Source organism: Crocodylus porosus, unplaced genomic scaffold, assembly GCF_001723895.1.
Source record: "Crocodylus porosus isolate Cpor-Errol unplaced genomic scaffold, CroPor_comp1, whole genome shotgun sequence".
Lineage (NCBI taxonomy): Eukaryota > Metazoa > Chordata > Crocodylia > Crocodylidae > Crocodylus > Crocodylus porosus.
Window position 1 is genome coordinate 2,406,320 of NW_017728917.1, and position 16,896 is coordinate 2,423,215.

The 16,896-nt window shown below is 38.4% G+C and overlaps 1 protein-coding gene across 3 annotated transcripts in view; it reads right to left on the bottom strand.

Annotated features, from left to right (window-relative positions):
- Positions 1-271: 271 nt before the first annotated feature.
- Positions 272-16,896, bottom strand: part of GRM7 (glutamate metabotropic receptor 7) — a 532,223-nt gene continuing 515,598 nt past the window's right edge. For all 3 annotated transcript variants that reach the window (XM_019536596.1, XM_019536595.1, XM_019536594.1), the window contains one exon: positions 272-1,500. Coding sequence is in view for 1 of the 3 variants with exons in the window: in XM_019536595.1 (XP_019392140.1) it covers positions 1,451-1,500 (50 nt within the window). In the remaining 2 variants the exon portion in view is untranslated. The remainder of the gene's footprint in view (positions 1,501-16,896) is intronic.

Below are 16,896 nucleotides of genomic sequence, written 5' to 3' on the forward strand. Positions count from 1 at the left end.
TGGGTTTACTCTGATGAACCACTTGAGTGGCCCAGTGGCCAATTATAGTTGTGCAAGTGAGCAGAAATTTGAGGAACCCCCATTTTGTACTCACTTGTTAGAGGAGCCTGATCTGCAGAATGCAAGTATGCAGTTCCTTTTGTAATCCAGGTCCCTTTTCTGCTTCACTTTTCAAAACTGAGGCCAGCACTTTGTCAAGCTTGAGCTCTTTATGTCTCGTTTCAGCTCCATCTGGGAGAACCTCATGAAAGAAACTTTTAATTAAAAGAAGGAAAGCAACAAAAATATTTATTGCAGTAATTAAAAAGTTAACCAAAATCTTTTATTGATACATTCTTGGATAATATCACAGGATTGAGGGAATGGAAAGGGTGGGAGGAGGTTTGCGGCAAAGATTGTTTTCACTAAATTGGCACATAAGCAGCAAGATTAACGAAATTACTTATTACAAACAGTATAAAACATACATGCTTTTTTTTTAAAGTCCTTATCACACTGGTCAATCATGATGGGGCATCAACAAAGAAAAACCTCAAGACATGTAAAAGCCATATTCTTTCTTCCAAATACCGTAAGAATTATTGAAATTATTGCAAAATAGTCATATACCTTAACTGAAATAACAAAATAGAACACAAATACAAATATCAAACATAAATGATTAACATATACCATAAAATACATTACTGGCATGCATTCCAAATATCAAGACCTCTATTAAAACTCAGCAAAATCCTTCTGCTTCCTCTGCAGCCCATCATTGTTATGAAAGGTGGGAAAGGTTGGGGTGGGAATGGTGCTCACTTCGCCAGCACAGTTTTTGGTCTTTAAATATCTTTTTTTTGTTTGTTTGTTTAATTAAAAAAATAACATACATGGATTGCAGTGATACAGTAATAATCATACAAGTCATGTACATAGTTTGTTTCAATCTTCAGAGAGATCGCTTTTAATGTGCTAACGTTTCAGAGAATAGGGCTTCAATGGAACTGTGCATTCAAAACAAACAGTGAACTGTTGAAACAACATGGATGGTAATATGCAAAATTCCTCACAAACTGTACAGAAAGTTCAAAAACTTGCAGTCTGGAAGTACATATAAAGACAGACTTAGCCCCTGTAAAGTCACTGTTGCTAAATGCAGTTCACCCATAAAGAGCTGGGTACTCATGTATCAGAGCTGGGAATTCAGGTATCATACCTCCCATACATTGAGAAGGTCCAAGGTCACAGCCTAAGTGGCAGTGCCAGTGACTTATTAAGCCAAGATTAATTAAGGATATTTCATATAGAAGCTGTTCAGAACACTTGGATCCTCTAACATTGGTCTCCATAATAACTGCCCGGCCTTCAACTCCTCCAGCTGTGGATACAGGTCAGGAAGAGGCCTAAGCCAGTTCAGGTGACTGGAAAACCTTCATCCCTCCTTGTCTCCGTCTGATGAAACGGACTAAATAACCAGGTTATTATAACTGACGTACTTCTTTTTTGCAGCAGGGCCTGAAAAAAAACCAGGAAGGTAGAAAGAGTCACTAAACTAGTCACCTGAAATGCTCCTTTAAAAGGCTGGTACTATTTCCTAATTAGTTAACACAATGCCAAGAGAAGCTACAGTACATTAAATAACAGGATGAGCAGATGGTGACTCCTTTGCATATATATCTTTACCAGTCAACTCCTTCCTCCTGGAAGACATCTGTTTATTGGTATTAATCTGAGCAGACTACTGATTAGATCAACCTAAGCGGTGTCTCCAGTTCTGACTATAATGTAAACAAAATTACCATTGATTGATTTTTTTTCATCGTTTTGCAGTCTGTATGTCTTCAGTCTTGAGATGTTATGACTGGATTCAACCAAGTTTTTTTTTTCTCTTTCAAACAGTGACACTTTCTCCTACTTCTTAAAGCCTGAGGGGATAAATTTGGTTTGCCTCATGGATAAGAAAAACATATCTTTCCAAACCAAGATTAACGACTTCTTGGAATTTTCATTGCTGGTGATTGGCCCTCTTAATTATGATGGCTGATTTATATCACAGGTTGCAAAAACACATCCGCAGACAAGTACTTCTTGAATCCTACTTCATGCTTGTGTCAATTAAAATTGTGAACATTTAACATTCAGTTTCCAGGAATGTATTGTACAATAACAACCATACTCAGGACAATAACATTTCATTTCAAAGAACATTCTTTATATTCAGGCTCCAGTTGCAACAAAAAATTATTTGGCAATTATATGTGAACGGTCTAGAAATAACACATACTTTACATATTATTCTAATGTTATATATTCAATCATTTACAAGTGACTATACAAATGGTTGTTTTATATTGTACATACTATCCTTGCACAGAACAGAGAAGTAGGAACAGTTTTAGGAAACGTGTCTCTATATAGAAAACATTCAAAAACAACTCCTTTGCAATAATGCATACAGATATCTACCCTAAAAAGTAGGTTGAATGTTTTTCTGTATCCTTTGGCATATAAGTTTGAAATTCGTTTTTAGTAATTGTTCATCCTACATGTTCTGTGGTAATCACGTTCTTTGAGCAACTTGTACATAATACAGGAGAAGGTATATTAAAAAAGGCAAGCACTGAGAGTAACACATGCATGCTGAGCCTATCTATCCAATAGGAATTAAATTTGTGGAATTAATTCATTTAGATCAAGACGAGTAAAGACCCAATTTAACATGAAAGTGTTTTACAAATCACTATTTAAGAATCTTAAATGTATAATTGTTATGAAACCGTCTTTAGCCGCTTCAACACATCCTCGCAAAGGCAAAACTGTCTATTTGTTTGGGATCCCATCCTGCAAAATACTGAGTCTCTTTAACTCCCACTAACTCCTCTCTGTGAGTGGAGGATGCTCAGAACTTCCAGGTTCTCACAAGCTCGGTCTGTAAATGTTTTATAGATTATTAAGGTCTTTAGAAAGTGGAAAAGTAATACAATGTATTGGGTTGAAATGGGGTACTCAGGCAACAGATGTCGTGATGCACATCTTTGCTTGGTGCCAAAATGTTTTCACGATTTCAAAGAGCAGTGGTGAACTATTACATTTAAACTAATAAAAATTATGCAATTTAAATAATCATCAAATCTTGATCTATACATTGCCATCCACTTCCGGTGTTTTATTTTTTCCCCAGACCACAGTGAAATAATAATTTTCTCTGCTGTTGCAGCTTGCTTTGCTGAGTTCTCTACCTAGTCCGTTTTTTGTTACATTGGTTGAATTTACCAGTGGAGAAGATGATGATACAGAGAAGATGAGACACAAACAACACAACCATAGACTATGAGGTAGTCTTTGGCACCTCTTATATTTAAACAGAATCACCTTTTTGACAGCTGGTAAACATAGTATAATTAATATAGCTAAAATAACAAATTAAGAAATACTATGCATCTCTTGTTTCCAAGGAGGAAAGGAACTTTTTCTTGTTTCATAGACTGAAAAACTAGCTAGGATCATTACATAATCTACCTACTCTAGAGATCTACAAAAGGAGACTGGATGCACACCTTGCTGGGGTTATTTGACCCCAGCAATCTTTCCTGCCCAGAGCAGGGGGGTTGGACCCCATGATCTCACGAGGTCCCTTCCAGCCCTAAACTGCTGTGAATCAGTGAATCTAATCTTGCACAGAGACATAGGACCAAATGGACCATAAAGTCCAGTCCCCGGCATGCACAGGAAACCATTTATCCAAGAAATCCGAAACAAGCCATCGATTCCAAATCCTCATGTAGTGTAGTCATGACACATCTTATGAAAGAAGCAAAAGCACCCTACAATGGGCCATGGAAGACCTGGAGACTACTAGTTCTCTGCTGCACACAGAATGCCACAGCTCCTACTGAATCCAGTGACTTGTCTTCAGCTACAGTACGTCATCCAGAAAACCATGCAGTTTTCATTTAAAAGACTTCAAGTCACAGGCTGCCCCTACTGGTAGAGATGATACTCTCTTTACTTTTTCCTGTCATCAGAGAATTAGCTTAAGGAAGGTGGGGGGATCCAATTTTCAAAGGAAGTAAGTTCTGTGAGCACAGTGTTTTCCAGTGGCCAGTCAAAATTTACCAGTCGTGCCCCTTCCTTTATATGACAGAAAGAAGAGCATCTGAGAGAGAGATAGTGATGCTTGCTTATATACTTCATTGGCCATACAGCATGAAGTACACTAGGCTAGAACTAGGCCTATACCTGTGATGTGATCCTCTTATACTTAGCCTGAAAAGTAGGCACAACTGTGGTTATTATCTTAAGTGGAAGACTGTTTATTAATGTTTGATAACCATCCTCTCCGGAAAAGTACAAGTTTCAGTGGATAAATTAATATACATGCATATTTCATGTGACATTTAAGATAACTGTAACTTAAAGGCTATTATTTCATTACTAGACAAGAACACTCATAAGTTAGCAAATGGCTGATTTACAGTTGTTCCCATCTCTTTTATGCACTTCCCATGGTCCATAAGCACAATATCTTTAATTACATAATCGCATACTCTTTTTCCCCCATAGCTCCTTTCCTTTCTCAGCGCACAGGATGGATAATACCCATTCATTGAGCAGCTATTTGAAAAGGGAAAAACAAAACAAAACTAAAGATAATAACTTCCTGTGTAAAATGCTAACATAACAGAACCTGAGCTCCGTCAAGACATATTGGCAATCCATAGCAGAAACCCTGGGGACTTGTAAATCTTCCATTCCATTGGTTTATACTATTATATTTCTAGTATTTTAAATAAGTTCTGCGAGGCAGGGGTAAGGTCCTCAAAAGTCCTCCCCTAAGTTATTACTTGGCTTGGCTAATTCTGTTTTAAGCCCCTGGCTATGACTGTGATATGGACACAAAATAAAAATATGTGCAACTCTTATGGATTACAGGGTTCATTACCATTCACCTTATGGCATAACAAAGCTAAAATTACACAAGTACACACACGAATATATAAATATACTATGACTGTAGCTATGTTAGCTTTTGCTCAGGGATATACTGAGCTAGAACCGTGCCTTCAAAATAAGAACCAATATAAATCATTGTCTAGAAAAAGAGAACATCTGTGAATTTAAAGACATCTGCTTTGGTAAAATACCTTAAATCCAATCAGACAGGAACAACTGGTAAGCAAGGTCCAGAAAGTAATAATAGAATGACAATGGCTATAGGCAGAGTTGCAAGTAATGGATTATGCCTTTGGCTTTGTGCTTCCAGCTTTGTCAGAATGAAGTGAAATAAAATTTACTCACAGTGTATGAAATCTTTAACACATTCATTTTTGTCAATATGGACAGAGAAATAAAACAGTGAAAAAGATAAACTACAGGATTCACGTAAAGAACATAGACTGGCTAAAAAGAGAATTCCTGCTAAAGTTTTTTGTGTGTAGTGTTAACAAGTGCTAACAGAGGCCAGTAAAAGTGATTGGAAACTGATCTAGACCTGTAACAGAACGGAAGTTCAGCGCACGAAACCGGTCTATACCTGTAACAGAACAGAAGTTTGGTGCACACAGACTGATATAAAAATGTCAAAATCCAGTCTAAATCTTAGACTGGATTTTGCCATTTTTATACATGTCTATGTGCCCTCACCCCACCCCCAGCGACCGGGGGGTGGGGGGGGAGGGTTCCCCACGGCCGATCTTGCTGACTGGGGGGAAGGGGTTGCCTCATAGCCAATTTCACTCACCGGCTTGTGGAAGTGGCTGCAGTGCTCCCACACCCTGGCCGGCACTCACAGGCGGGGCACCAGCGTTCCCGCTGTCCCCCCCGCCCACTGCCTAAGTGGCGAGCGCAGCCTGTCAGGAGGTGCACCAGTGCTCTCAGGGAGTCTCAGGGGATCTAAGACCAGGGGTGTCACCATCTCCCTTCCCCACAATGGCAAATGTATGTTCTCTTCACTACCAATCTAAACTACACCACTTACAAAAAACCACATAACTTAGATCTGCTTCAAGCTTTTTGAATTTATATACCTAGACAGAAATAATTTGCAGCTCTATAGCATCTTTTATTCAACAAGCTCAATTGCATTAACCTTATGCATGCACACTTTCCCGGCTAGTGACAGTTTTGTTCGTGTCTACACATATCAATATTGTTCTGGTTTCAATTTACGAATGTCAAAACAAAGTTAAGAGTCTTCAGGTAGTTCTTAATTCATTTCCCAACCAACATACTTCCATGTCATAAAATCTGACCTGAACTGGTACACTTAGCAAGAGCATCAATGGAAAAGATAAGAATATGTAGACAGTGGGCACTGTCTGTTCATCCATACCATGCCCTGGAAGAGGCATGAGGTCAATGGAACCAACCAGATTCTTGACCTCTCTCATAAATGAAAGATTTCCTTTATCCTAAGCATAACCTAAAATGATTTGGTGTATTGCTAATTACAAATTGTATGAGATTTCCGTACTTTTATTTGAAAATATTCTTTGCATTTCCATGTATCTTTTCACTGAAAAACAATTTATATTTAAAGTAGACTAATATTATATAGAGAGGGAATATAGAAAAGTATTATACATACCATTTGGTTTTCTGGATCTACCCTCCCCGCAAAGGATTCTTGCTCATTCTATTTCTCTTCCTGTCAATTCTAGTTTCTAGCTTAAAACAACTCATAGGCACTGGAGGCAGGAACTACAATGAAAGTCCCTCTCAGTGCCTGTAAAAGCATGCATGTGGAACATGCTCACTACCGATGGACTCACTGGTAATTTAGCTGCCAAATTCTAACAAGTCTCTATTAAGTATATATGAATCTGGATTTTTCAAAGGCTCATAGCTAGGTCAAGGCTTGGAAGTTTGTTTGTTTGTTTTAAACCAACAGTAAAGACACATCCCTAACAGGAGACTTATCACTTTCTCCCCAAACCTCAAACTCTTACTCTGAGACATGAAGGGGCTAGACATTCCAAGTGAAGTTGTTTTAAGATTCTTTTTCATATGGATAAATTAACATTTTCCTTATCTTATAATTGGAGTTGCTGCAAGAGACATGAAGGGTAACAAGAAGGGTTTCTACAAATATGTCAGCAACAGGAGGAAGATCAAGGGAAGTGTAGGTCTCTTAATGAATGGGGGGAGGCAGCCTAGTGACAGATGCAGAAGAGGCTGAAGTACTCAATGCCATTTTTATCTCAGTCTCCACAGGCAAGGTCAACTCCCAGACAGCACAGTTTGAGGAAGCAGCCAACAGTGGTGAAAGCCCAGGTTAGGGACTACATAGAAATGCTGGGTGTGTACAAGCCCACAGGGCCAGATGCAATGGACTCAAAGGGAGGGAGGTGGCTGATGTGACTGCAGAGCTGCTGGCCGTTATCTTTGAAAACTTGTGCTGATAAGGGGAGGTAAATATCCTTGGAGAAAAAGGCTAAATATAATGCCCATATCTAAGAAAGGGCAGAAGAAGGATCCAGGGAACTATGGACTTGTCAGCCTCACCTCAGTCCCTGGAAAAATCATGGATCAGGTCCTCAAGGAATCCATTTATAAGCACTTGGAGGTAAAGAAGGTGATTAGGAACCAAGGGCAAATCATGCCTGATCATGATTGCCTTATCTGATGAGATAAACTGGCTGTGTGGATGAGGGGAGAACAGTGGATGTGATTTACTTTTACTTTGGCAAGGCTTTTGATACTGTTTTCCACAACATTCTTGCAAGCTAATAAAACTAACTGTGGATGAAAGGTGAATAGAAAAATAGCTGGATCATCAGGCTCAAAGAATAGTTATCAATGACTCAATGCCTAGTTGGCAACTGGTATCAAGTGGAGTGCATCAGGGGTCGGTTCTGGGGCTGGTTTTGTTCAATATCTTCATTAACAATCTGGAAGATGAGATGGGCTGAACCCTTAGCAAGTATGCAGATGATATCAAGCGGGGTTGAGGGGGGATAGCAAATACACTGGAGGGTAGGGCTAGGATTCAGAGTCCTAAACAAATTGGAGGATTGGACCAAAAGAAATATCATGAGGTTCAATAAGGACAAGTGTAAAGTCCTGCACTCAAAACAGACCAACCCAATGCACAGACAGACTTGCTAAGCAGCAGCTGTACAGAAAAGGGAGTTACAGTAGACAATAAGCTTAAGATGAGCCAGCAGTGTGCCCTGGTTGCCAAGAAGGCTAACAGCATCCTGGGTTGCATTAGTAAGTGTGTTGCCAGCAGATCAAGGGAAGTGATTATTCCCCTCTATTCAGAACTAGTGAGGCCACATCAGAAGTAATGTGTCCAGTTTTGTACCCTGCCACGCCACTCATCTCACCCTCTGCCCTGACTACAGAAAGGATGTGGACAAATTGGAGAGCTGCTCCAACAGAGGGCAACGAAAATGGTTAGGAGGCTGGGGGACATGATTTATGAAAGTAAAAGTAAATCATCCTTTGTTTTGAAGAAGCTGTTCGTGTGATTTTTGGATAAATAAGCAAGAGGATAGTGAACTGGACTGTTCTCAGTGGTGACAGATGAATGAATACAGAACAATGAATTCAAGTTGCAGCAAGGGAAGTTTAGGTTAGGTATTAGGAAAAACCCTCTCACCAGGATGGTAATAAAGCACTGGAACAGGTGATGGTCTCCCTATCCTTGGAGGTTTTTAAGACCCCAGCTAGACAAAACCTTAGCTGGGATGATCTAGTTGGGGTTGGTCCTGCTTTGAGTCAGGGGTTGGACTAGACGTGACCTCCTGAGGTCCCTTTCAACCCTAACTTTCTATGATTCTATGAGTTTCCAAAAGAGCTGAGCTATTTTTGCTGAGGCTTTAAAAAAACAAAACAAAACAAAAAATGGAAAAAGAAAGATCTGCCTGAGGCAGACCTGGGAATGTTATAGCCTGAAGACTTAAAGTTTGGCAAAGCTGTAAGCAACTGAAAATAGGCTTTCTAAATGGAAGTGCTAGACAAGCTTAACAGTTCAGAAGCTTTTTTAACGCCAGGCCCAGAATACTATACATTTTTCCCCTCCCCACAAGATGACACATACATTAAATTATTCAATCATTATACACCTTGTTCCAGGTGAATTCACAGATTTGCAATTTTCTTTCGATGTAAAAATTCTTGACAATGTGCTGCTTTCCTTTTGCACATGTCATGTTAAATAGCAAACCTGAATGCAAACCACAGTCCCATCTGACTGGTTCCCTGAGCTCTAAAAGTCACCGTCTACCCATTTCTGTTGTTAATTTTATTTGTGTCAATACCACTTTGTTTCAAAGGAACTTTGTGTACTATGACACCAAATGAGACTCAAAGAAAAATTAAAGTGGAATCACTGCACAGTGCAGCCAGCCATTCTTAAGGGAGCAACATAATTTGAAAAGAAATCAAGAGCTGGTGAAAATAGGATTCTGTGCATTTGACCTGCAATATTTTTTCCTTGCTCACCCTCTTTACTAACTTAATCTTCACAATTTCCATAATTCTCTTCTTTTTTTTTTTTGCTTTTGTATTGGTTTTAAAAATGCAATACAAACATCAACAATATGTAAAACTGAACTATACAAATAATAAGCAGTGTAAGGAAAAAGGAAGGCGGGAAGAGGGAAGAATAGAGGAAGAAAAATGTGCAATGAGCTACCAACATCTAGCTTCCAAAATAATCCAAGAATTCCTTCCAAATTGCACTAAAGCTTTCAAAGTAGCTAAGCCTGATGAACATAACTGTCTTCATAGTTGCCAGCTACACCATCTCATTGTACCAGATTTCAACCTTAAGAGATGTCCTACTTGTCCAATGCAGTAATATAAACCTGAATGTTACCAGTAAGGCCTACTGTAAGAATGCCATTTGGGAGGATTCGGTTTGAACTCTTGGGGATGCAAATGCTGTGTTTAAAGCCATGTCACCTCTAGTTATAATTTCATTCCAAAAATAAATGCTAGTAGGTCATGACCAAACTATGTGACCAAGCGCTGTCTTCAATGCATTACAGCCCCAATCTGTATCTATCGGTAGTATATTTTATTTTCTGAGTTTGGAGGGAGCCCAGTGCAGTGAAAAATGATCTTCTAAAATGATCTTCCAGGATGAAGCCTAAGACCCACTGTTGACATTTGACTATTGTGGACTGCTGATTTCGACTGGGATTCTGTTATCTGGATACCTAGGTCTCCATTCCAGTTCAGTCTTAAATAGTCTGTATCGGCTCTGTTATGGGACCTTATATAGTCATAGAGCGATGACATGGAATGGGAAAGAGAAGCAGATTTGAAGGCAAAAAATATATTGGGAGATTTCAATACTTCTCTGTCAGTGCTTGAATTCATTGCATTATTTTACTGATTTAAGCCATTTTATGCCACCATAAATGATTCTTCTCAGCATTTTTGTCAAAGTTGAATCACTTCAGTATTTGTATACATATTTCATGTTTTAACTTCACAAGAGAATTTATGAGACGGATCGTCTCATGGTGTTTTTACAATCCCAAAATTGATATTCCATCAAGGGAATATCATATAGGATGCATTAAAAAAAAAAAAAAAAAAAAAAAAGGCAAAAATGTAATCATCTGTTTCTATTTGGAGTATCTTGTCTTCACTCTGACCAAATCATTTGCTATATGCTTGCAATGGACAGGAGAAAGCAGCTGAATTTATTTTACTTTACTGTATTTTTTCAAGTGGGAAATTGGCACCTATTATACAATGCTAAGCCACTGTTATCAACTCATCAGATTTCAACTGTAGCCTTTAACACTTTATCACTCTTCCTAACTTGAACCAAGAAAACAATCTAGAGTGAAATTGGGAAATCTATTTTTATTTCTACTGAGGAAAGTCCAAATGAATGTCTCCAACATTTCAAAGAAAACCTAATTTGTGTTACAAGATGTAACACTTCAAATAGTGGTTGACATGATTCTTAAAAGATTCATTTACAACTTGTCTGGAATTGAAGTAAATAGAGAGGGTCTGTTATAGAACAACACTAGGCCGAACCGTGAGATTTGCAGTCAACTCCTGGGTAATTTGATTGCTGCTGTATTTGTTTATTTGGTGTTTGTACCACTTGCATACACAAAAATGCCACTATATTACACCATCAAAGGCTCCTAACACTACAGCGTTCATTCATTTTGCCAAGGCAGTTGCAGAACTCCATCTCTAATCAGATTATTTTAAAGTACAGTTCTGTATTTTAAATTCAGACATTTGTAAGCTACTCTAGAGTGTATCAGCCATACCAAACATTTATAGCAACAGGATTACTAACATCCCATATTAAGCAAATGAGAGTAGAGATGGAATTTTGTAAATGAAATTGTGCTATTTAGGATTTAAACACGTACAAGATACAGCAAAGCCAATACCCTTGAGACGGTGCTCTTTACAAAGGTGCTCCCCAGTGCATACAGAGGACAATGGAAATGATACGTTAATAGCTTCACAGGAATATGCTGTGTGGTGTTAAAGAGAAAACAAAATGATCAGCAGCAAAAAACATTAAAAACTCAACATTTCTCTAGTTGTTACTACTCATTTAACAACAGCCGATCCTCATCCTTAAGGTAGCAAAAACGCTAAAGCTAGTGGGTTTCAACTTCCTTCCTTTCTTGAGTCCCTGGGACAAAATAATTAACAAAATCTACAGATTCATTTGGATCCGACAGGCCACCCCATACATGTTTCTGCTGTATAGCTTCCTGCCCTTCTCTCTTCCTTTTCTCTCCCTGTGGCCCAACAGTAACATGAGCCCAGCAGTAGAGGCAAGGAAGACAATGGCGGTAGCTGTGATCTTTGTAAAAGTCATGATGTATTCGACTGGCAGCTCACATGGGCATCTCTTTTCAATATCAGTGTAGACATAGCCCCAAATTCCATTTAAGGACAGGGACTTCATGTCTAAGCAGCTAAGATTGTGTTGCCATTCTAGGTGGAAATCTAAATTTATATTGTGCCGCTATCCTAATTTTGCTTCCCACCTGGAAAACTCAATTTTCCATTAAGGAGACTATTCCAAATCTGGAGTCCAAATTCAAATGGCACACTGCAAACACGCCTAGAAATGTAGTCCTGGTTTAAATGGAGACTATGGTGACCTTAACTGTGAAGTGGCCACTGGTGCCTTGATAACTGGTTGAACAAAAACCTCTTGGTGTGAACTCTAGAGAAGCCTGGCTCTCTATTCAGCTGCTCAGGCCCGTATCTGTTTGATGTGGGTTCAGTGATTCCCTGCTTGTGGCTTACTGCATGCTTACTGCCACATACATTTTCTGTTCTGCCTCTCCCATTCCATCTAAGGGAGTGAATAGCTCAGTTTGCTACACGTCGCAGAGGAAGAACCTGTACTATTCTAACAATACAAAATCAGTGTTGTGCCCTAGTCTTTCCAACTGCAAAGGGTAACGTGCTCGGAATAGGACCTGAATGAATAGACCTCAGCAATTTGATTTTGTATTGGTATTATTTTCTTAATCTTGCCACTATTTTCTTCTTCTCAAGGGGATAAAGAGGTGTCAAACTCAGAGTTAAAAATGAGAGAGACATAAGAAGCTTGTAGTCTAGTCACATCTTTGTATAGAAGCAGTTACCTAACACAGCATTTGCATTATACCAACAACATCACTGAAGTGTCAGGAAGTACTGGCTCAAAACCCATATATTTATAGCTCCTTGCTAGTTATATTGTTTCAGCACAATGCATTAAAAAGCTTGTCTAACTTTATGCCAACCATACAGTTAGTCCATTAAACGATATAACCTCCTCCCCCCACTCCAAATCCTTGCCTCTTGTTTATTTCTAGTCTTTCCTATTTCCCTTCATTTTCCAAATAAATCTTTGATGGGTCATCTAGAAAAATAACAGTCTCTCTTTACTTGTGTGCATGCTCATCATCATTATAAGGCAACCTAACCAACCAAACAGACAAACAAAAAAATCCCCACTGCTACACATCTACAAATACTACACACTTCTTGCACAATCCACCGGAGTCATATTTGCTCACAAAGTTGTTACCTCCAAGAGTGAATCCAGATGGACAGGATTTATTTCCCCATCCTGTGAAAAACACGGCAAGTATAAATTTGGGAAACAGTACTTCTGACTGGAGATTATTCGATGAATTCATATTTCCAGTGTTAAATAAAATATAATGATATATAGGCTTATTTAAGTTTCCAAAAATCTATTGTATCCAAAAATGGCGGTAACCCATATGAATATAGATTTTTTTAATTTACTAATATTAAACTAACGTGAATTTACAGAATGCAAACAGTATTTGCCAAGAGTAATGCTTAAAGCTAATTGCTTACCAACTCCATATTTTAGCTCCCAGGAAATCTAATTTTCATAGTTTTGGAACACCCTCTGCTTCTGCTATTACTAGAGTAGGTTAAGAGATTTTTTTTGTTTTAAGATTGGGCGACATACACGGAGTAGAATGGTGACTTTAACTATCTGCATCTGGAAAATCAGCTGTAATTCATTCTGTACTAAAATACACAAAACACCCAAAGGCACATAATCATTCTGTGAATTGAAATAAGAAAAAAAAGAATAAAAAACAAGCTACAACCCAAACTGAACCATTGCTGGCCTGATGATTTCTAAATATAGAATACTGCCTAGAAGTGGAGGGGTTGCAGTAAGCAGTGAAGCAAGCATCATTAGCGTAACAATTACTTTGAAACCAAACCTCTAGGTTTAAAAAAAGAAGGCTCCATTTTGCTCTCAGATACTCTGATCCCACTCCAGTGTGAGCAGAATTTGACTCATTTGATGAATACAGCTGAAGAATACAATTTTGCCTGAAGGCAAAATATACACATGAGAACACAGGATTGGAAATGGCTTCCTGGATCATCAAGTCAGGAGTTGCCTTGCTATCACAGGCAAATATGTCACATAATCTCTTTAATAAGTTTATCAAGATCAGTATGGCATGCAATTCTTTTATTTATTTTTTACTCACTTGCACGGGCTTTGCATTTATTGTTCTGGAAGGCAGGCTTAATATGCTAACTCAGGTCTTAAATGGAAATTGGTTTGCTCATTTTGCAGTGGAGAGTGGGCTAAGACATCACATGTCAACATGGTTAGATAGATCTGCTTCAGAAACGAATACGGAGAATAATAGAAAATGTCACAGGATATTATTGAGATATACAGTACTGGCGTGGCAGCAAGGTGCAACAGGCATACAGAACATCTCCACCATGCTTTGCATTGTCGCTATTAACCCGTCAGCTTCGCAAACATGACATTTATCTTCAATTTAAAAAATACATGGAAAACTTCAGTTTTGTTTTGTTTTCATAGGCAAACAGAAATGAGTTGGAGAGAATAGGCTGAAATGGGGCTTGGACTATTGAAAATTTCACTGTTTGGTGAAGTGCTGCTAACAGAAAGGGCCTCTTGATCTTCACAGAATCCTTTATCTGTACGGCATTAATTTTAAGAACCTGGTCAGGAGGTCAGCAGTCCCACATTTTAACCATCAGCTGTCCTCTTAAGCTAGATGCCGTTTCCGCTGTTTCTCATCAGGAGCTTTTCTCCACTGTTCAAGGGGATTTCTCACTAGCCTTCTATCACCATGCAGTAGCAAGAGAATTACCAGCTGTTCCAGCAACAGGGTCCATTTTAAGATATCCTACCCGCTCATCAACCTAGTAGAAATGATCTTCTCCAGATAATTAAAGGAAACTGAAATAAAGCTGGCCCGTATCTAAGGGCATGAAAAAACCACAGACACGTTTATTTTAAACTTAACATTCAATTCAAACTTTTCCTTTTTTGTTAAATTTTGTCTATGTCAACCTGTGGGTGGCAGTGGTATTTCATGCCAACCCACTGGCAGAACTGGGTTAACAGGCTTTTGAAATAACTGCATCTCTTCTTCTAAAAGCGTATTAAAAGCAAAGTCACACAGACCCAAATCCTCTTTGGATATATATGTTTCATCACTTGACTGGTTTTCATTATCTAGAGCATGGGCCACAAACAAAGAAGCTCCTGCAGAGTCCAAAAGCAAAGCAGAGCTGTCAATACTTGCTCACTTCGAGTGAGATTTAATCACTTTCCCTACAATTTTATGCACATTTGTTACCTGTTCCAATCCTAAAGAGAAAAGATTTAGAGTGCAAAAGATGAATTTTTTTTACAGCTTACAGGCATCTCCAGCTATTAAATGTATGAAATATGATCTTCTTAGTAATTCCAGTGTTGAGCAAGACCTGTCATTGCTGTGGCAATGACTTTGAAACTTGGCCCTTATCCCCTTGCATTTGATATAGCAAATTATTCACACCTGATTTTTTGGGTGTTTTAAAAAAAAAAATCCTGTATTCAATTCAGGGCAAGAGAAGCCACAGCCTGTTCTCAAATACTATTTCTTTTGCACCTAAAAGGACAGTGGTTTCTCATGGGTATTACCAGGGCTCAGTGCAAGGAAAACAAGAGTTATTCACATAAATAGTACTGGTCACAACTCTTCCTTTTGTGCCCTACTTCATTATTTTGCATTGGCATGGGTGCATACATATGGAAAAGAGGTAAGGCCCAGACATGCTTTGTTCTAATCCTATGAACTTGAACATTTTAAGTCTTAATTTTTAAATGGAGCATTTTTGTAGATCCAACTATTCTACTATCCCATTTTTAAATATGCAATCTTATCGCTCCTTCAAAGTAAACCTGTGCCTCGTCCAGTACATAAATCCTTGAAGTAGGATAAACTGCAAAGATATTTGGTACTTTGGACAGCTGTTTCTGTAACTGGAATTTAAACTGAGCAATGGGTTTTATTCATATCAGTGCACAGAACCTCATGTTTTAATAATGAGATGGGAATATATTAAGTGACGAGTATAATATTACCAAAAAAAATGGTGATCCATCAAAAACTGCTGTATGTCCTTCTCTCGTCATGAATTTTATCTGCTTAGCCATCATGGCTCCTTGTCACTCTTGGTAATACAGAAACAATTAGAAGTTCAGCACTAAAAGCAGCCACAAATAGCTCTGCTGTTCTACTTACCTTGGAGCTTTATCAACAGATCACACAGTACAACCAGGAATCAGAAGTTGCTAAAGAGATGGTTTATTTTTCCTGCTTACTAATTAATCTAGTACATAAATGTCCTGAGAGCAACCTGGTGACAAAGTCAACAGAGATGACAGCTTTCTATTATTTTTTACTGTGGCATCACATGCCTTACTGTACTTCAGCTGAATGCGGTGCTGTCAGGTGTGGTAATGCAAGGGTCACAGAGCCTTGCCTTGCCTGGTTTTGATATGTATGCACTGAAATTGTGTGGGGGTGTATGCATGCACTCATGTGGGTATAACACAAAATATACCATATTTTCCTGCATATAACACATGCCTTTTTCCAAAAGTCAGGTATTAGAAATTGGAGTGTGCATTATACGCAAGAAAACACAGCAAGAACAGTGTCTTCTACTTACTGGGCAAAAGGAAAAGTAAAGCCTGCATGTGATCCACAGTGTGCAGAACAATAAGCAGGCTTGGCTCCCTAGCTGCTGCTACTCAATTAGTATGGGGAAAGATCTTATTTTTACTCATTCTGCCTTTCAAAAACAAGGTGCATATCTTATTCCACACACGTTGTATACAACAAAATACGGGAACTGAATCTACTCTGTGCGTCTGAGCACTGTACACAGCTCAGATGCTAAAAAAAAATGTTACTATAAAACTAGCACTACCTTCTTTAAAATGAAAATACATAAATAAATACATAGAACAACTCCCCTGGAAGTATGGCAGCGAATTTAATTTGTGTGAAATTATTAGAAGAAAAAAAACAGCTGACTTGAAATAACTAAACCCAACAGATTGAATGAAGTTCCATTGCCACCTACTTAAATACCTTTTATTAT